Raw genomic sequence first — 22,307 nt, 5'->3', positions numbered from 1 at the left:
GGTATCCCCTGCCCCCCCAGCACAACGCCATTCCCGGCCCCCATCAACATCAGCACCTTCCCCATCGGCACCCCCACATCCGCACCATCGGCACCCCTACATCAGCACCAAACCCTCCCAAATCACCACCCTGATACAAACACCATCAGTACAGCCACAGCAGCAGTACCACCGCACACCGCCATGGACCACTCCCCACCCAACCACCCAAATGCCACCCCCACACCACAAACATCCCGGGCAACGCCGGGGCTCTCAGCTAGTGTATGTATGTATGTATGTATGTATGTATGTATGTATGTATGTATGTATGTATGTATGTATGTATGTATGTATGTATATACATACATACATACATACATACACACACACACACACCCCTGTGCGTGCGTGTGGATACACACACACACACACACACACACACACACACAGGATAAAATCTGAAAATGTGTTGGAGAGCACACACACACACACACACCACTTTCTGGAATGCCTTTCACGGTGACTGGTCTTTATAAATATTTACATACATATATGCCTCCCCAATCATCTCCTAACGGGCGCACGCACACACAGTCAGTTGTACTGTAGCAGCGCTCGCTCACCTGGGAGTAGCTTAGAATTCTGCAGTAGAGGAGAACAGAGGAGTTAATATTCTACACTGTTCCAGCTACAGCAGAGCCTCGGAGCGACACAAGCTCATCCAGTCGGTGTTAAAAGGGGATGGCAGGAATGGAGTTGGGAGCTGGAAGATGCAGTGAACCGTGAAATCACTTTATATCACCGCCACCAAGGGATGATAGATGTTGCCACAACAACCACAGCTCCCATAGGCCCTGACAGGCAGTTCAAAGGGCTTAGGGATTGCAAAGACAGTGAAAGGGGGAGCAGACAGAGCAAGCTAAAACTCTGAGGGGGCAACACACAAGTTCAGGACCCGCTCTGAAAAGAGAATGTACAAGAAACAGCAGGAACCAGCACAATCAAACAAACTGCTCCCTCCCCCCCCTAAATACTGAGGCACTACCAACCATCACAGCTACTGGGCTTACTGCCCCTTCATAGTGGGATAATAACAGGCCTGTTTCCCTTATTACCCGGTGTGCTCCTATAGGTTTCCTTCCATCTCCATGTTAGTTTTGATAACGGGTCTCTTGGTTTGGCCAAAGGGAGCTCCAAACATTTAGGGTATTTTAAAACTTTTCATCCTAAGTCTAGACGGACAGGCTAAAATAGAACCGGTCATCTGGCGACCGAAAACATGAGGCAAGCCTCATGAACTCACAGCCACACTCTGTATGGTTGTATGCATGCATGCTTATTTATATAGTGTCATCCATGTACATTGTACGTATAATTTCTACTTTTATATTGAAGTGCTTATTCCTTTTATGTCACATGTATTGCTGCTTTAGTAATACATGTGACAAAGGAATAAGCACTTCAACATCAAAGTAGAAATTAGGAAAAAAAGGAGTCCCTGCCCCGAAGAGCTTGCAATCTAAAAAAAAATTCTCCTACGTTCAGGATCCCCAGATAAAAGCACTTGCAGCAAAGTGGGATATAACTACACCCCTTGCAACAAGGAATTCATTTAGGAAGCTTGAACCCCTCCACTGGAACGCAACCAGTGAAAGGTATTGCAGTCTGGCAGCGTTCCCCCCACCTTGCTGCATCTCCGCCAGAGTGAAATCATACCCCCCGTTCCACGTTCCCACTCCGCAGCTCAATTTGCTTCTTTGAAACACCCTCGCCGGCTCCTGAATATGCAACAGGGTAGATGTTGATGGTGTTTACTTGTTCTACGCTTTGTCTCAACAAACTCTCTGGGAAATGGCAAATACAGCTGCACACCCGCGGAAAACATCCTGTGCAGCGAGCGCTTCCTCGCTGTCGATAAACAATTACACTGACAATTAGCTCATTAACATCAAACCGCCTCGTTAGGGCTTCTCTAGCTTAAAAAAAAAAAAAAAAAAAAAACAGCCATACCGTCTCCTGTTCCCACCTTGGGTCAGAAAGCGCAGTGGGCGGCGATTAATAAAAACAAGACGAGAGGAGAAAAAAATGGCCCAAGCGGTTTGCAAGCACCGCTGGCAGTGAAGAGGTTAAGAGGAACAGTTTACAAGTCGCTTGGCCTATTTTTCGAAAAGGTTTTATTAGACTATAAATTGGGAAATTAACCCTTTCCCACCTGCAACACGTCGCAGGCCCCTCATTCAGAGGCAGGGTTAAGAAAAGAAATGCAGAGACGCCATTTTTGTTATCCAAGGTTTTGTAAATTAAAATATTTTTTTAAATAATTAAATAAATGGGACTTCAACCCCCACCCCCCCTCCCCCCTCCCTACCCGGTAAATTCATGTGGGGCATCACCCCAAATCAGGAGTCCTCACTACAGAACCTCTATCCAGGGCTCCAAAGAAAAAACACATTGTATAGGTATTCATACAAAAAAGGTACAGCAAGTCATAATCCCATGCAGGGGGTGGGAGGCTCAGGGGAACCCTACAGGAAGTCCTTCACTGTAAAGGGTCGTAGATGCAGGGGGCCGAGTCCCAGCAGAGAAGGTGGAGACCAACGGTTTGGGGAGCCACGAGGCTCACACGGGTTTCCAAAATGTAGAACAAAAGACGGGGATCAAATGGTATTTGGAGAAGCTTAGAAACTTGTGTCGGGTAAGCAAGCTGAGCGCTTGTTATTTGCTGATAATTTATACGAGCAGGGTGCTTTAAATTAGTGGAGTTTAGGGATTGTCGGTTCTGTATTGTACACAGATAAAGCCCCCGCCCCTCCTCCCCCTGTGCACACCACTCCGAGGGCATGGGAGAGGATCAGCTGGAAGAAGATCTCTCAGGCAGCAAGTACTGCAGTCTCTATTATTATTCCCCTCGCAGACACAAGTCCATAGCACAGGCTTAGTCCTCTTCAATTGCTTTTTAATAGCTCGGCTGTATTCTGTTTTTTTTTATTATGAGGCCATGCGGCCCTGCAAAACCTGCATGTAATATTAAACGCATGATAATCACCGTGTATGCGTATTACACTATAAACAAAAATATATACACACAAAGTGCGTGCACATGTGCGGTGTGTGTGGGGTGTATGTATGCGTGTGTGTGTGGGGGGGGGGGGGTGTTGCGGGAGGGGGTGTGGGGGGGGGGGGGTGGGGGGTGTGTGTGTGGAGGAGGGGTGCGCGTGGGCGAAGGTTGGGGTTCGGGTTGGTGTCACACACTTTAATAGGAGTGTTACTAAAAGGCTATTGGGAAATAAAACATTGCCAAAGCTAAATAAAGCTAGTAATGTGGAATAAAGCCGATTTACAGGCATTTGACCTATTCCTTCTCACCCTCCAGCTTCAGTGCACAAAAAAAAATATTAACTCCATAGGTTTTATGGGATGGTTAGGAGGCTTGGGTAGCAAATACCAAGCAGAGGCTAGTGACATCACAACACAAGTGACCACCATCACCAGGTGTTTTTGTTCTGTACAGACATCCGTCACATTGCAGGAGAGGGGTCAGAGACTGCTCAGGGGTGTACAATGCCAGGGGAAGAGTCGTGGCCATTGTCAGGAGCCTCTGCCAAGTCTGGCAGCAACTCTCCACGGCCGCCGAGAACACGAAATGTGGCTCAAGTGTCCTTCAAAGAACAGAGCCAGCCATCCAGATACCAAGTATTGAATGTAAACATTTCCAGGGTAGGATATATCAATTTATATGGCAGGGCAAGGGACCAAGGACGGCTCGGTCAGTGATGTTGGCTTCAAGGGGGCGTGGGGGCCCCAGATGTGCAGAAGTATTAATCAGGCAGCCCAGCTTTGTTAGGGGATTATTTGGAATGTCGACCCAAAACTATCCTGCTGGCTAGCCATTGAATCTAACTACACGAGACCCCCATCCTTGCTGCTGTATATTTGGAACCAGTGACCCGGGAACTAAATGTTAAGAGCTTCAGATTGGGCCTGATGAGATGCATGTGGGATATTTGGAGCAAAGCCAGGGGAAAATATAAGCTTATCTCCACCTTGTCCCAGTTGATTCCTGTATTTAATAACCTGGAATTTCCACCTAGTTGTGACCCAAAACTATTTGACCAGTTCCAGAGTAGGAATATCAAGACAATAGCTGATTGTGTGGACAAGGGGAAGATTCCCAGTTTCCAAGAACGTTGGGATAGATTTGAGGCCCTGGAGTCTTGCCTTCCCGGAACTGACAAGGTTTGAGTTGCTGTGTACGAGGGGTGCCCATCAAAAGGGATCGATTTCAAGGTTATACCTGGGAACGGAGTCCTCCGTGAACCCTCCAGACCATAATTATATGCTCAAATGGGCTGGAGATCTTAATATGGAAATTGATAGAGATGACTGGGGGGATATCTGGGACTCCGCAGCAAAAACTTCCATTTGCACCAATGGTACCCGACTCAAAGTACATTGAGACAGATTTACCTACGAGGCATCCGATCGGTGTTGGAGGGGTTGCGGACAAAAAGGGGATATGGTACATAGTTGGTGGACCTGTCCTGCTATACAAAAATTCTGGCTGGTTGTCCAGAATATCATTAGCAACACGACGGAGCTGGCAATTCCAGTTGATCCGCTGGTTTATTTGCTGGCAAAACCCGTAGCCGTCCCATGAAAAAGCTAATTTCATTTATTCTAACGGCAGCTAGATGCTCAATAGCGGCATCATGGAACCCCCCCCCCCTCCCCTAGGCAGTCTGTAGAAAAACGGATAAAAGAGGTGATTATTATGGAGAAGGTGACGGCTTTCCTGAAGCAATCCACTGAGGAATTCTAGAGAGTTTGGGGCCCTTGGCTTGAGAATTGAGTTGATGATTTCCATGCCAGTATGGTCTGATCTAGTCTGATTTAAAGGTTTTTAAACAGACCACCTCCAAGAGAGGCAAGAATAAGTAAATTAGGATACTATGCTCTCGGAGCAGCAAGTAGAGGATATGTGTGATATTCCTCGAGAGCCATGGTGGATGTGGGGTGCCGCCTTCCTCCCCCCCCATCCTTCTCCCTCCTACCCCCTCCCTCCCAGTTACTCTCCTGCATCGTTTTGGTTATTTTTTACCCTTCCTATATATGGATAAAGTGCGGTTAGTCTGCCCAAGTTATTCAGGCATGTCTACATATGTTTTACTCAGGCTGTCCGCAATAGATGGATTTGGTTTATGCAAAATGGTCAAACCTATGATTATTTTTCTGATACCCATATGTATGATTATTGTTGTATGTTATTTATCCCCCCCCCCCTTTCTTTTCTTCCCCTTTTTTTTTGAAAAACCCAATAAAAATATTTTTTTGGGGGGAAATAAAAAAAACCCAAGGGACCAGAGCCAGCCATGTATTCCTAGAGCAGCAGCATATGGACAGAAGTCAGATCACACAGTGCTCATCATATTACACAATCAGATTGCAAGCTCTTCAGAGCAGGAGCAACTGTCCATCAATGGTTCCTTTAAGATTCGATGCATAATTTGTGTAGCATTGTGCACCGTATATGGCCATGTACAGAATTGCCGTTGTCTAAATAAAGATAGTTACATATTATTACACTATAGCACTCCTCTCTCCATTGCAGCAGGGTCATTAAAAAAAAAAAGGTTTAACTATTCAATAATAATTATCCTGTCAACAGTTGCATACATGAGTAATAATTGCACAAGGATTCTGTGCACATGAGAGATTGCCCAAGGTCACACGAATCAAAGACGTTGATTTGCAATGCATGCCCGTGTGGCGGGAAAGGGGTTAAAACAACCCACTCACACTGCCCCTTCACACCCACTCTACATAACACACACACACACACACACACACACACAGCTGTCAGGAGTCGTTATGCACAGGATTAGAAGGGTCTCCAGCCTGTCACATCGTCCTCTCCGTCCATTCTTCTGGCTCCCTGATTATTCCTCCTCTGTGCAGGTTTCTTCCTCAGCTAATTTCCCAGGGGGGAGCCCGCTGAGTGACAACATAAAGTTAATAAATGATAATTAGCGCTAGGAGAGAGAATGCCATGTGGCTTTCAGTAAATCCTTCAGAGCCCACTAATGATGGCCTAGCAGGGGAAACTTAATCCCAGCTCCGTTACCCTCTCCGTGTCGCTTCCCCACTGTCAGGCCATCGGATGCCCAGCACAAAATGGACAGTCCTTTTACTAGCTGAAGAAAGAGCCCTTAGGCTGCACTTAGTGCCGGCGACAGCGGCGTCGCGTCAAAACAAAAGGCATTGCCGCCGTTGCGCGTGCTTATAGTAAGCGTGACACGACGGCTTGGTCGCGATCGCTGGAGGTCATCTCAATTTGATTTTTCCAGCGACGCAGCCCGACGTCGCCATAAGCGTAGGCTCTCGTGCTACATTCTAACGGCCATTTTAGCATGTGCTACAAAGGGTAACATTTTATAGCACTTTAATGTTTTTTACAGTAAGCCAGAGGGGCTCAACTCCAGTCCAAGACCCCCCAACAGGTCAGCTTTTAAGGATGTCCCTGTGGCTCAATCAATGGCTCAGTCAGACAGCCACCTGTGTTGAAGCCTTGATAGCCTTAAAACTTTACCTGTTGTGGGGCCTTGATGAGTTGAGCACCCCAGCAGCTATCCAGCTGGAGCACTGAAGGCCACCACATTTTCCTATGCGCAGGTTAGCAAGAAACCCCCCTGTACCGTGTGTGTGTGTGTTGGGGGCAGAGCCGGAGAAAGGGAGGAGGGTGGAAATGGAGAGAGATAGAAAGGACAGCAGCAGCTACAATGGGCTGACTCCTTAATCATGGCATGGGGTAATACCGTCATGCATTGAAAGCCTGGTATGCAATACCTTTTTGGGTTCAGATACTTGAAGGTGCAGTCAGACGTAGGACTAAACTCAACTAATGATCACAATATACAAAATTACCTCCCCTCCTCGTACATACTAGTTAAAGGGTTAACACGTCCTAGTCTGAAAGTGAACTAATGGCTGCAGCATGTTTAATAAATGTAGATAAGTATTTTTAGCAGATTTATTTTTTCGCTTTTGATAGCTCAAAAACAACCAAATGTATTTGGGTGTTTTTACCATCTTTACCGGATCTTTTTGCGATAATACGGTTGGTAAACCTCCGTATATACAGCTGTTGATTCAGACTTTTTTTTTTTTTTACCCGATTTGGCTAATGATAGCAGCATAATTAAAGAGATAGTGGGGAAGAACAATAATGATCAGATAATTACACGGGCCATTTACTCCATTTCTACGCAGGAAGCAGATGATAAAATATATATATATATATATATATATATATATAACACACACACACACACACACACACACACACACACACACACACACACACACACACACACACACACACACACGGTGAAGTTTGTTACATTAAGAGAAAATAGAATTTAGGAATTCTAATGTTTTTAGTAAATTAATCACATTATATAAAAAAAGGCGACCGATAAAAGCTTTCCCATCTATATTTCGCTGTAACAGAAAGGTACAGGACAGAGCAGCGAGATTACATAGTTACATAGTAGATAGAGGAAGTTGAAAAAAGGACACGATCAGGGTGAAAATAACGGGACATTTACATGGGAACATGCCAGAATACATTATTTTACAGATTCCCACAACAGCCGCACCTGGGGGTGCTGCTCACAGAGTTCCACGCTTCTGATACACAATACATTGGGATGCCATCAAAATCACTACTTCCGCTCAGAAGATCCAAGCCATTGATTTAGGTCACTGGTACCTGTGTCAGAGCGGTTTGCAGAGCGTGGTCCAGCACAGATCTGAAGGCTGCCAAGGTGTTCATTAAAAAAAAAAGGGGGGGACAATCCCTCCTAGTACCAAAGAGACCTCATTCCAGGGACACGATTAAGGGGTCCCGTTTGGGTGATCAATACCTTTTTATCCAAATCAAACACCTATAAGTATTTCTTTATATATTATAAAGTGAGACTTGGGAGGGGTTTGGTTTCCTCTGGCCACTCAGGGATGTCACAGTGGGGATGTCACAGTGGGGATGTCACCGTGGGGATGTCACAGTGGGGATGTCACAGTGGGGATGTCACAGTGGGGATGTCACCGTGGGGATGTCACCGTGGGGATGTCACAGTGGGGATGTCACAGTGGGGATGTCACAGTGGGGATGTCACAGTGGGGATGTCACCGTGGGGATGTCACCGTGGGGATGTCACCGTGGGGATGTCACCGTGGGGATGTCACCGTGGGGATGTCACCGTGGGGATGTCACCGTGGGGATGTCACCGTGGGGATGTCACCGTGGGGATGTCACCGTGGGGATGTCACCGTGGGGATGTCACCGTGGGGATGTCACCGTGGGGATGTCACCGTGGGGATGTCAGTCACTATATGAGCACTTGCTGATCTCAGCCAGATTCTCTCTTCCCCCAAACTCCCCTTATCTTTATTGGGTCTCTGATAAAGATAGTGGGATAAGGGGGAAAGAAAACACTGCAGAAACACTTCTCCCCTTCCCATGCGTGGGATTGCACCATTTACAAGCCTCTCTGCTGGTGAAGGGGTTAATAGCATCCCAGGATCTGGCAGCATGCCGGGGCTGCCCCGAGAGGAGAGTAATACTATGAGAGTTTTCCGCTTATCCCCTCTGCTCTGCCAGCGCTCATGTAACAATTCCATCATTTGCCGGCAATATTGAATTAGTTTGAAAGCAAAATCAGATCTATGAGCCCAGATCTCCTGACGAATCCTCTCCCCCCCCCCACCCCCCTTTTAGCTTGTCAGCCAGCTGTTACCTGTCTCAGAGTAGCAAGAAAAACATATACACAGAGGGATCAGCAGTGTTATACCCATAGAGAATGGGCAGTGTCACCTGCCAAAAGGTCATTGGTGTATTAAGTCACCTCCTCTCTGTTGCTCCAAGACAGGGGTGCTCAACTTCAGTTCTCAAGCCGCCCCCCCCTACCCCCACCCCCACAACAGGTCAGGTTTTTAGGATATCCAGTAACCACAGTTTAACCATCTCGTTGCTGGAGGGTCCTGCACTGCACACCTCTGGCTGTGAAAGGGTTACCCTATCCCGTGATCTATACCAAGGGTGCTCAGCTCGCCCTCAAGCACTCCTCCCCCCCCCCTCCCTTCAGGATATCCCTGCTTCAGCACAGGTGGCTCAACCAAAGACTGAGCCACCTGTGCTGAAGGGATATTCTGAAAACCTGGCCTGTTGGAGGTTTGGGGACTGGAGTGGAGCACCCCTGCTCTAATGCAACCACATGTCCTGGCATACCCAGAACAGGTCCTGTTTGCAAAGGTTTACACACAAGTGGAAAACAGGTCAAGAGTAACCAGACAACATGAAGGCTTGTTATATAAAATACATTTTATAAACTAGGTTTCCTTATAAAAGCATCACAGGTTGCAATTTTAGAGCTAGTCCCCAATTATTTCCAATCCATCGGTTGCTGCTCATGAAAGCGGCCTTGATTGAGCCTTTCAGAAATTTGGTAGATTTAACTGTAATCAAAAATATTTTTCACAGAGGAACACCATTTTTGATGTTTCCAGTTAGAAAGCAGGCCCTAAAAATGCCACCACTGATTTTATTTTCTCATGAAAATCCATACCCCCACATAAATAATTTGTAGTGAGTCACAATAATATATATGACCAGGATGGAAAAGTGCAGTGTACACTACAATATTAAATGGTAACGCTCTAATAAAGATAAGATAAGAGACATAGATCAATATCTCTTTATCAGCCCTTGTTGAGCCACTGCTAGATCAAAGAATCCCCAATGATCGTCCAATAAAACCAGTTCGGTAGTATTAGAGAATAGTGACTGTTTATTTGGGGGATTTTGTTTTGTTTGTTTTCATTCAACTCTTAACATTTTTGAGTTTTAAAGCATCCTTTTATTTTTATAGCTGGTTTTAGCCCACCTCCCCAGCAGTGGAAGATCTTTGCAAAACCTTTCTGGTTGGGATAATTTGTTGCCAATGTTCCCAGCAGTTTGAGCTGTAAACAGTAACAATAGATAATGTTACCGTAGTAATATAAGGATAGATTGTAGCTGCTGCGTTTAACTGACTGAAGCAGCCATTATGTTAGGCACACAATCAGGATTTGCACGATTCATTTGCAGGATTCATAAGAGGAGCCCCAAAATGATTGCCAGCTTACGCGAGAATGTAGAATTATGCACGGTCATATGCTTTACATATAAAAATTAAATACAAAATAAAGAGTTGGGAAGTAGTATTGCTGCTTTAATGATTTCGTTCTATTCATGGAGATCCTTGCTGTGAGAAGGGTCCGACTACTTACAGAGGTTTGTCTGCCAGAGTCCAAAAATAAATAAGTGAAATTAAACAAAGGCTCTCTGAAAGCGGTCAGGATGCAAACAAGTCCCTTTCCTTCCCAGTCGTCAATGTTAAATTCTTTTCTTTACCTCCAGTATATTTACTTTTCCCCTATTAAACATGCTGCTGTTGGGCTAGTAGGATTTGCCGAAGACACGGTAAACCCCCGGCTCATTACAATATAACTCAACACCGGTATAAGGAAACAAGAACACTTAGAATGGCAAAAATATTCCTAAAGAGGTATAAAAGAAGCCACAATAACTGCAGGACGTGACTGCACAGATGCTCGGAACTTACCGAGTTGATACAGCCCAGCTCCTTGTTTAAGAGCCAGGGCAGCGAGAGTTTTCCATCCCCCCTGTAGCAGGACTGAATGCGCTCCTTAATTTTGTCCTTGATCTTCTTCAGGGTGAAGAGGCAGAGGACAGACTCCTTGGGCGGTTTGACCCTGTTCTTCTGTCCCTGCGAGAAGACCGTGAACAGAATGTCGTCAGACTCAGAGATGCCCAGCTCTTTGGCCAGGCGCTTTCCAGGCTTGCTGAGGTAGGCATCCTGTATCAGGCGATACTCCACCCCATCCTTCATGCAACCGATGGGAAACTCTACGTAGGAGTAGAACTTGGGGTCATCTACGCAGAGTCGAACGATCTTGGAGGTGAAGAACTGTTCACCAGTGGAGTCAGGTGATGTCAACTGAGTGTCCAGCTGTAGGGTCAGGTAGTAAACAAACTGCTCGCTGCTGAAGCTGTACACATAGTAGATATCAAACGTCGGGAACTTGGACAGGGTGTCTGAGGGGATCTTGAGTTGAGAGGACACAAACTCATCCTGGTAAACAAAGCCAAACATCTCTGCATTCTCTTCGTTGGTCAACAGCTTGCGGCTAGAGAGGGTGGGAAAGTACTCAGACTTGCCATCAATGGGCGTTCCAACGAAAAGTTTGTTTTGGCCATTGGGAACCTCTATGATGACTCCGGACATAGTCCCCGACTCGTTGACGCTGGAAAGGTAGTGCTCCTTACGGTGGTGAGGCTCACCCAACTTAAAAAGGTCATCAAGGCGCAAGAATTGGCAGATCCCCTGGGAGGTGCTGCCACAGGCTATCAGTCTGTTCTCCGAATAGTCCACGAGCAGCAGTTTGTTGACGTTATTGGTGGTGACCAGATCATGGGGGCAAGACTGGACACTGGGCGGAGGGTAACACTTCTCATTGTCCTCCACCGGCCCTGTGACGTGGGTGCGTAAAATAGTCAGGTTGCTGGAGAGTTTGTAAATCTGGTTCACCGCCCCCAAATAAACGTCCCCAGTTATATGGTGCACCACCAAATGGTTATAGCTCCAATCGCTTATCACAAAAGTCCTGAAGGGATTTTTGGGGGATTCGTCTCCATGCAACATCCAGGGCCATCCCAAAAACAAAAGGGTCCATAAATGGAAAGGTAGAGGCTTCTCAACGTGGAGCAGCATTTCAAACAAAAAAAAACACAAAAAAAGTTAAGAAACCCCAGGGTGTGGAAAGGGAAGTTATATTTCCAAGTGTGCTTCTGCTGAACACCTTCAGGGCATGGTCCAGAAAGTCAGCCGGGACACACCTGAAAAAGACGAGAAAGAGAGTGAGTACGTTTCGTAAAGAAAAAGCACCAATCCTGTTCAAAATACACTTACAGCTACAGTTATACGATTCAGCTTTAAGACCCCTTTCTATTTTTCAAAAGTTGCCATAGTTGTTTTTTTTCTCCCACTTTTAAAGCAGCCGGGTTATTTATTTTATTTAAAAAAAAAAAAATCTTCCTTTAATATGTGCATCAATACAATCCACACAATGAGAAGTAATAAGCTAAGTTGCCGATCGATCGGCAAAGATTCAGCTCGGGGGTTCGCTAAATGGCTGTCAGTGCAGCAGAAGAGGACCAAAGATACAAGGTTTTGTGGGGAAGATCATGTGACCAGGCAGTCACTAGATACAATTGGTGCACTGCTAGAGGGGGCCGGGCTCAAAAAGGGGTGTGCCAGAGCCTGGTTTCAGAAGAGGAAGGGGGATGTGACTTTGTAAATGGTTGCTATAGAAACAAAAAATTATGGTTACATTTAACACATTGAAAATGTCAAAGTAATTTTTTTTCTCGAAGTATAGAACTGATTTTTTTTTTTTTTTTAAATACGTAGGATATCCTTGTTTCAGCACAGGTGGCTCAGTTGAAAACTGGGCCTCTGATTGAGCCACCTGTGCTGAAGCAGGGATGCCCTGAACACCTGACTTGTTGGGGGAAGGGCGCGCTTGAGGACTGGAGTTCTGTACCCCGGGCCTAAGAGCGCATGCAGAAATACATCAATTTCCAGATCACAAACGCCATGCAAGCGTCAGATAGCTACAAACAGCACCCCAACCTCCCCTCTCAGAGTGTTTCACATATTGTAGAAAACGGGTTTAAAATATGTACCGCTGCATTACAATGGCTACTCCCGCAGCGACCCCCCCTCCCGGTCCCCCCCGTGGGGGGAGCAAAAAGAGTATCCCCTGATAAACACAAAAATCACTCAGATACCCGCATGGCATCTTCCTGGGGGGTTTGGGGTTATCACTTTTAATCCATGCCGGAAACCCTGTAATGTAGGGCTTGGTATCTCAAAGAACAGCATGACAATACAGGGTGGGAGAGAGAGGGGCCAGCAGTTTCAGAAGGAACAATGTATCAAGTCAGTTGAGCAGGATACACAGGTCTAGTTCTATGTTGCAATATATGATAGGGTTATAACAAGGGGAGAGTACTCGGCCATACAACAGCTCGGACACTATAGTACTGGAGTGGCCAACTCCAGTCCTCAAGGGCCACCAACAGGTCAGGTTTTCAGGATATCCCTGCTTCTGCACAGGTGGCTCAATCAATGGCTCAGTCTTTGAGTGAGCCACCTGTGCTCAAGCAGGGATATCCTGAAAACCTGACCTGTTTGTGGCCCTTGAGGACTGGAGTTGGCCACTCCTGTTCTATAGACTGTATATAGTGCAACGCTTAAAAAAAAATAATAATAATAATAGTGACCAGAGGTAAAGAAAAGGAAATATTTTATTATTATTTTTTTGCTGAATACCACACTAAGAAAAAAGCAAACAATGCGACAGAACTCCGGAGAGTAGCTGCGACTCGCACCGTCCAACAGGACTATTATTATTCCGCTCTGCTCAGTGTACAGTCCCCACAAAAGGCCAGACTGAGCGTCCGAGAGGAAGGCCAATGATTTCCCCCGTCCTTTTATCCTGGTTACTTTAACAAAAACAAAGGGCACAGCCGGCGAGCGGCGCGGTCGGATGAGCGCAGTCCCACGGGCGAGTTCGGAGACGGTTTCATGCAAGCTTCCTGCATGGAAGGGAGACTGTCCCTCACAGACGTCCCCCATCCTACAGCCCTCATCTGCGGGTTCCTCCCATTGTTTTTACCAATCCCGATAGTCACAGCCTCTGCTTTAACCCCTTCAGAGTCAGGGATGGGGGGGGGGAGGGGTAAATCCAGAAACCATAACTGAAGAAGCAGGGCGAGCTTGGGAACAGGGGGTCAGACCTCCAAACAGTTATTTACCAATTAAAATATACATACACACGCGCAAACACACACACGCGCGCAAACACACACACGCGCGCAAATACACACACGCGCGCAAACACACACACGCGCGCAAACACACACACGCGCGCAAACACACACCTGTACGCTCAAAAAGTGGTAGGTCTGGGGTTTGATCTTACAGGGGTGTGGTGCGTGCACGTGAATGTTCCAAACATACATGGGACATAGACACATGGGGAGACACAGATTGTATAATGATACATATGTGCTGTGCAACTTTCTACTATGGTGCGGAGAGTGGGCACCGGGTAATAAGGAACTATTAGATATATATTAGCAGGGTGTTTTACTAAGGCCTTACTCGTATGCCACATTGCTTGGAGGACTTTATTGATCATTATTAGAGGATGAACGCTAGCTGGTGAATCGTTTGAAGATAGCCTGTTGGACTGCCGACGTGACACGGGACGGTGCCCGCCTCGCTGGTGATTTTTATCACAAATTGCCTGTTTTATACATCTACTTTGTGAGTGTTTTTAATCCCTCTTCCACCCCCCCCCCCCCCCTTTAATTAAATGTACAATAATACACTCTATGGGGAGCGCACTCTCTGTCTTCTTTTTATTCCTCTAGAATCTACATTGGAATCGGTTATTCCATCTGAAAGCAGCCGCTGACCCCTGGACTTGGTACATTTTGTTTGGACATACCCATCGGGACCCATTCTAGGGTTCGGACATTTGCACGTGTACTTTTTTTTATTTAATATTGTATATATTCATGAATATCATCAATTCATGCATTTAGAGTGCATTTTTTTTAGTTTGTTTGATATTATAATATATTATTTGAATTATTTCTTTAACATTTATATAGGATTGTTAGTATTGTTTGGAAGTATTTATTATAATTATTTTGTATATTGCACATATTAGAATCACATCATTATTCGCTAGTTCCACTAGTGGCGCTACTTATTTTTTCTTTTTTAGATATATCTATATAGGATGAGTATCTGAGCCAATAAGAATTTAACAAAAAGGGTGAATTTAGAGAGGCAGAGGCCCAGCCCGGTCATAAAGGGTTGCAGATTGACGGAGCAGGTAATCCCATCAGTCCCCCCCCCACCCGAACAATGGGGCTCACTGTGGGTCCCACAGTAACAATGGGGGCTACACAAGGAGGGGTAGGTAAAAGCCTGGCCTCTCCTCACATGGCGGGGGGGGGGGGGAAAGAGGTGGATCTTGGGGTTATGTAGAAAGGGTCCACACGAGGCGGAGGACAAAGATTTGGAAATTACCTCACAGCCATCCAAGTTTTTATACGCACGTCTAACAAATGTCTTCAGCAGAAGCAATCCTGTTCTATTCCCAGCACCGGCGGAACTGCCGCAGGCAGAGAACGCGCGAAGTGGGCGCCAACCGTACGGTCGGGCCTATGCGTAGTCCCAGGAAGAGATTGGCAGGTTGGGGGTGTCGGTCGTCAGCTCTGTGACTAAACTCAACATGTGGGAAAAGTGGGCACCAGCTGCACCTAAGCTGCAACTGGGGGGGACGTTAGCAAGAGCCTCCTGAGCTCGGAGAGGAAGGTTAGCCGATAGATGGTGAGCATTTCTCCCCATGGTAGGTGGGGGAAGGGAGTTCAGCTGAAAGATGGCTGGTGAAGAACTCTATCCATGGTAAGCACTAAAAAAAGGTAATGCTCTGAATCTGTACAGATGGGCCGCTAGTGTTCGAACATGTGTTAAAATCAAAGCTGTGAGCTTTTTCTTCCACTTAAGTGTGGCCTTGTGTATTCAGGTTGTTTAAATGCTTGCGAGAAGCATTTCAGCCTTTATGGACAGGTCTTCGTACAGTTACACAGAGGAGGAGGACGTTGGACAAACAAGAGCTTTAAACTGCAGATAAATGCCAGAAATTAACATATTCTCTCAATCACAAAATAAACGATTTGAATTGGATGTAGAATTTATGAGAAGTTAAAGATCCTTCGGAAATTACATTTGAAATATTAAAATCAGACGAGGCAGCTCAGTCATTCTAAAGAAAGTGACGCTTTCTAATGCCAAATCCTTCGGGACGCAGCTCAGATCTTTTCCCGACGCCCCTCACACGTGAAGCAAGGTGACTCAGAACTTCAAGTTTGGAAGCGGATGATGGAACCCGTTTTTCCACCTTGTGACAGGTCCACGGAGATTAAATCCACTATTCCGTATCAAGACAAAACGTCCTAGTCACTACTCCTTTACTGCTGTGATTCCAATCTAAATCAGGAGTGTAAATAAGTACCTCTAACAGAATCAAATACGCCCGTACAACAGATTAATTCAGATTATCCTCAGGCCATTTTTTTAAAATGTTATTTATTTTAAGCGAGTCTCAAAGAGGGGGATAATCTACATGTACCGTGCCATGGTATGTGTCTGTGCCATAGAGGTTAATAAAGGGGTCGCCAACTCCAGTCAAGGACCACCAACAGATCAGGCGACTTGTGCTGAAGCAGGGATGTCCTAAAAACCTGATCGGTTGGTGACCACCCCCGGGTTAATACATAATCCACAGCAACTCCCAGTACCCGCCACCCTAATCCCTCAGGCCTGCCGTTTTATTTATAAGGAGACACCAGAGAAAGACCCAGTCAGCAAAGCCCAGCTCAAACCCCTCCCTTCACCTGTCATCCCTGCCTGCCTCCTCTTCAGGAGAGAGAGGGCTGTTCTGGGGGATGCAACCAATGTTTAAAAAAAAAAAAAAAAGTGTCGCTTGTCAAAGAACAAGATGAGCCACGAAGAGACAGGAGCCTGCAGGCAACTGCAGACAGGCTCTGTACTAAGGACTTATCACAGGCAATTATAGGAGGAACGGGAGCTCAGGCAAGCCCAGCTCCTCATTACTCAACTGCATAAACCACTTCAAAGGAAGCCCCGTGAAGGAGTTAAAAAGTTGCAATAAAGTGAAAGTACTCGCCCACTTGACGCCTTCCCTAACCTACCCTACCCTACCGATCCGTTTTAAAGTCGAACGCTTTGGCTACCAGTAATGCAAGGTTTATAAATATATCGATGTGATCAGAAAAATAAGCGGCTCTCGGGGCCATTTAACCTATAAAACACGCGCTTGTCCTTTGTAGACTTTTGTCTTGGGTAAGGCTGCCCCATAATAATAATAATAATCATGTTCTTGTATAGCGCTGCTAGTTTTACGTAACGCATTAGAGACATTTTTGCAGACAGTCGCTGCCCCGTGGAGCTTACAATCAATGTTTTTGGTGCCTGAGGCACAGGGAGATAAAGTGACTTGACCAATGTCACAAGGAGCCGACACCGGGAATTCAACCAGGTTCCCCTGCTTCACACTCAGTGCCAGTCCGTGTTTTTACTCACTGAGCCCCTTAATAAGGGATCACAAATTGTGCCTCTATACTCCAGTCCTCAAGGGCCACCATCAGGTCAGGCTTTCAGTATATCCCTGCTTCAGCACAGATGGCTCAATCAGTGGTCGACTGGCCAACTCCAGTCCTCAAGGGCCACCAACAGATCCGTATTTACGGATATCCCTGCTTCAGCACAGGTAACTGACAGCCACCTGTGCTGAAGCAGGGATACAGTATGTAGTCAGAATGGTATGAGGGGTTGCTCAAGTAATTTCTGAAATTGGATGATCTTTAAAATATAGGGACCATGACTCCCTTGGCTGTGCACTGCTCCTGAAGCAGGGATATCCTGAAAACCTGACCTGTTGGTGGCCCTGGTGAACTGAAGTTGCCCACCCCTGCTCTTAACCGAGGGTCACAATGTACGGTGGAATTAGAATATAAAGAGACCTTTGGGGTAGTGGTGTTACCTCTGATTGGGGCCCGGTTCTCTCGGTATTACAGGGTTTATGGCCCTTAGAAAGGATGCAGAGAGTGTGGCTGCGCTCTTCGTGCCGGCAACGCGACGTTGCGGCAAAAAAACGTCTTGCCGCCGTCGCGTGCCCGCTGATAGTAGAAGCGATGGCTTGGTCGCGATCGCTGGAAGTCAAGTCAATTTGATTTTTCAAGTGACCGCGGCGTGACGTCACGGCCGTGTCGCCGGCACTATAAGCGCAGCCTTACGCTGCAATAGGATAATAAGCCCTGGTCTGGATGCTGCCGGCTTTGCCATGGAAGCAGCAGTAAGCTTGGGGGGAGTGTGGACGGGGCGGTAGGAGCCGTGTGCGGTGAGCCGGGGCTAACACATTGCAGAAGCCTGTGAGAAAGGCCCGGAAGCAGGGACAGGCCTGCACTGGTATCAGAGGTCCACAAAACCAGGCTGGGGAATGCCCACCGCAGCATGTGGCCTGAAGGTAAAATAAAGGGATTTAACCTTAGAACTCTGCCATCCGAGAACGGCACATTTAACCCCATCGCTGCAGGGGAGCCTGCAATGCATTCCATGCCCTGCCAGCATTAAAAGGGTTAAAGTTATTCTTGTCGGTGCGGAAAGAGAAGCCAGCGAATAAAAATATCACTATCACTTGTGAGCACAACCCTGCTTTCCCCTTTTCCCCATTATCTCTTGGCATACAGTGCTTCCGCTGCAGCCAGGGATTCTGGGAAATGACATGCAAAGGAGCAGTGTCACCTTTAGCTTCAAATCCATTTTAACATGGAGCCCCATAAGCTTTTGCACATTGCACAGCTTTTCAGCACAGCCTGGGTTAAAGCAAGTAGTAGCCCAAATAGGTTAAGTTAAACGTTACTGTGTAACAGTTGAAACTTTAGCAAAGCACATGTAATGATGTCATCGCAGAAATACAGGAGCCTACAAAACAGAAAAATCTCAACAAGGATCAGAGCGCAGAGATATTTTTGGAGCTTTCCCCTACATATTTTTTTCCTGAAGCCTTCATTGCGCTTTACATATATTCGTAGGGTTGCGACATATCACTGCCCACCTATTTCTATGTATCATTGTGCTTTAATGTTACTTTGTAGCGAAACCTATATGGCTCCTCTTGGATAGATGGTTAACTCAGAGATTTGAGCTCACTTCATACTTCATAATGTTGTTTGACTTCTCCAGAGAACGTTCTGCATGTAGAATGGTAATGGGTAGCACGAGAGGAACAGGAGAAAAAAATGCAGTAATGATACTACACCTCATGCCGCAGATACAGATATTGAGATAGATATCTGTAATTAGGACAGAGATGAGTAGGATAAGTATTACTGTTTCCTGTATTGTTGCCAATCTGAAAACAAGCAACAGACCATGAATTATTGACCCACAAGCAGTCTATAACCTATATGAATTTAAGTCTCCTCTTGAATGTCCAGTCAGCTGATCTCACACCCAACTATTTCCTGATTGATAAACCGGAAATGAGAGAGAGACAGAGAGAGAGCGTGCGAGAGAGAGAGAGTGCAAGAGAGAGAGTGCGAGTGCGAGAGAGAGAGTGCGAGAGAGAGAGAAAGAGAGACAGACAGACAGACAGACAGACAGAGGCCGAGTCCATAGAAGGACAGGCCGTGCTGAGGCGTGCGGACGCCCAGCGCTGAGCCCCTGCATCCTCAATGAGTATGCCTTGAGAGGGGGCTCACGCGAGCGTCCGCAGGCGTGCTGAGGCTTTGGGGTTTTCAGCCGAGCGCCAAGCTGTTTTTCAGCGCGCTGTCGGCTGAAAACCTCTAATGAGTGGGGCTGCGTCAACGCCACGGCGCCGTGACGTCGGCGCCGTGACGTCGACGTCAGTGCGTCGCGGGCGATTGGCCCAGCGACGTCACTGACCCGCCTCACTCAGTCTCCCCCCACCTCCGATCGCAGACGCTGGCTCGCCTGTATGTGCGTGGAATCGCACAGCTTCTGCAGGCGAGCCTCAGCGTCAGCGCTGTGCAGCACGGCTCCCCCCCTCTATGACCCGGGCCAGAGAGAGACAGGCAGACAGACAGAGAGTGCGAGAGAGAGAGAGAGAGAGAGTGCGAGAGAGAGAGAGAGAGTGCGAGAGAGAGAGAGAGAGTGCGAGAGAGAGAGAGAGAGTGCGAGAGAGAGAGAGAGAGAGTGCGAGAGAGAGAGAGAGAGTGCGAGAGAGAGAGAGAGAGTGCGAGAGAGAAAGAGAGAGTGCGAGAGAGAAAGAGAGAGTGCGAGAGAGAAAGAGAGAGTGCGAGAGAGAAAGAGAGAGTGCGAGAGAGAAAGAGAGAGTGCGAGAGAGAAAGAGAGAGTGCGAGAGAGAAAGAGAGAGTGCGAGAGAGAAAGAGAGAGTGCGAGAGAGAAAGAGAGAGTGCGAGAGAGAAAGAGAGAGTGCGAGAGAGAAAGAGAGAGTGCCAGAGAGAAAGAGAGAGTGCCAGAGAGAAAGAGAGAGTGCCAGAGAGAGAGAGAGAGTGCCAGAGAGAGAGAGAGAGTGCCAGAGAGAGAGAGAGAGTGCCAGAGAGAGAGAGAGAGAGAGTGCGAGAGAGAGAGAGTGCGAGAGAGTGAGTGCGAGAGAGTGAGTGAGTGCGAGAGAGTGAGAGAGAGAGAGAGAGTGCGAGAGAGAGAGTGCGAGAGAGAGAGTGCGAGAGAGAGAGTGCGAGAGAGAGAGTGCGAGAGAGAGAGTGCGAGAGAGAGAGTGCGAGAGAGAGAGTGCGAGAGAGAGAGTGCGAGAGAGAGAGTGCGAGAGAGAGAGTGCGAGAGAGAGAGTGCGAGAGAGAGTGCGAGAGAGAGAGAGTGCGAGAGTGAGAGTGTGAGAGAGAGAGAGAGAGTGCGAGAGTGCGCGTAAGTACACATTTATTTTTTATTTATTTTTTAAGTTGCTCCGGTGATTTCTCTTTTTTTTTTTATTTAATTAATCTGTGTTTCAGTGTTAACAATGGGGGGGGGGGAAATGAACATCTGATTTTGACATTTATCGGTGCACACATTTTTGTTTCCATACACCCTTAATTTTGCATGTTTCCTACCTGTGGCACTCAATAGGAAATGATGCTTAATTTGTGGGTTGTATCGGTTTTAACTGGAAGTGCCACGTGGTCAGTGGTGTTTTTCGGTTAAACCCTAAAACTGGAATCACTAAATATAACCAGCTTTCCAGCCTTTTGCAAGAAAGGATTACTAGAGCAGCGCTAGCCAAGCTCACAGATGGCACATTTCCTGGTTATGGGAACTTGCGTTTTGGGTTGTGTGTTAGGTCAGCTGAGGTCATGGCTGAAAATATCCCGGTCTCACTGCCTCTCTCGGTCTCACTGCCTCTCTCGGTCTCACTGCCTCTCTCGGTCTCACTGCCTCTCTCGGTCTCACTGCCTCTCTCGGTCTCACTGCCTCTCTCGGTCTCACTGCCTCTCTCGGTCTCACTGCCTCTCTCGGTCTCACTGCCTCTCTCGGTCTCACTGCCTCTCTCGGTCTCACTGCCTCTCTCGGTCTCACTGCCTCTCTCGGAGTCATGTATACAGGGGTTTTAACACCGTGTTTGACGCCTCTGGCTGCACAGCACAAACCAAACCATCACCTGGACAAACGCTCCAAACACATTAAGGTCTACAAGACACCAAAACACTTCAGCCTTCTTGCCATGTACAACATATATGAACCCGTCACTGGTAGTCTAAAGCAGGGGTGCTCAACTCCAGTCTTCAAGAGCCCTCCCCTCCCCCCAACAGGTCAGGTTGAGGATATCCCAGCTTCAGCACAGGTGGCTCAGTCGAAGACTGAGCCACCTGTGCTGAAGCTAGAATATCCTCAAAATCTGACCTGTTGGGGGTTCTCGAGAACTGGAGTTGAGCACCCCTGGTCTAAGGCAATCATACACTGCAGTACCGTTATTAAAGAGACAATTCCCGCATTCCAAGCCTGCAATAACAATGATACATTGTATATTTGTACTTATTTCCTTTTATAGTTACATACATGACTTGTGTGGTGACAATCCCAAGGCCTCGTCATATTGATCGCGTGCGCAAACGAGAGACAGCGCCTCCATGAGGCCGCCCATAGTGCGCGCGAGACGAACCGTGACGTGCGGCAGCATTTCCAGAAGACAAGATTTTTGAGTGGACGCCGCGGCGGCTGAGTCACATGGGCGGTTCAGCCAATAGGGCAAACCGGCCTCGTGGACATCACGGCCACACCTCCCCATCGCTTGCATAATGGTCATCCCAGAGGCCATGGTTCGCCTCTGCAGCAGGCGCAAGCGACGCCATGCGCTTCATCACACGCTCCTGCACTATGGCCTTGGCCTTACTCAAACCCAACAAGACATTGCTTCACCAAGATCATGGCTCCTTGCTGAATGGGTGCCAGGGTTTAGAATCTCTCAACAGTGGGATCTGGGGGTAACAGCTGGAATTTAAGGCCAGATCCTTCGCAGATTTCCTCCTGCTCCAAGCACAATGACCTGCAGAATGATCGGTGAGCATTGATTGATACAGTAATGTGCGAATTTGAAGGGTTACCAGATATAAATGAACTATTCCA

The 22,307-nt window shown here is 47.1% G+C and overlaps 1 protein-coding gene across 6 annotated transcripts in view; it reads right to left on the bottom strand.

The window, feature by feature from the left end:
* PLXNA1 (plexin A1) overlaps positions 1-22,307 on the bottom strand; it is a 256,653-nt gene that overhangs the window by 218,150 nt on the left and 16,196 nt on the right. For 5 of the 6 annotated variants that reach the window (XM_075574585.1, XM_075574582.1, XM_075574587.1 and 2 more), the window contains exon 2: positions 10,644-11,938. In XM_075574585.1, the coding sequence (XP_075430700.1) occupies positions 10,644-11,813 (1,170 nt within the window). In that variant the 5' untranslated portion in view covers positions 11,814-11,938. Of the gene's footprint in view, positions 1-605; positions 715-10,643; positions 11,939-22,307 lie in introns of those variants that run through there. The other variant, XM_075574588.1, reaches the window with a different exon arrangement.

The sequence above is a fragment of the Ascaphus truei genome, chromosome 17, assembly GCF_040206685.1.
Source record: "Ascaphus truei isolate aAscTru1 chromosome 17, aAscTru1.hap1, whole genome shotgun sequence".
In the NCBI taxonomy this organism is placed as follows: Eukaryota; Metazoa; Chordata; class Amphibia; order Anura; family Ascaphidae; genus Ascaphus; species Ascaphus truei.
Note: the sequence above shows the minus strand (reverse complement) of the source record. Positions and strands in the feature narration are given on the sequence as shown.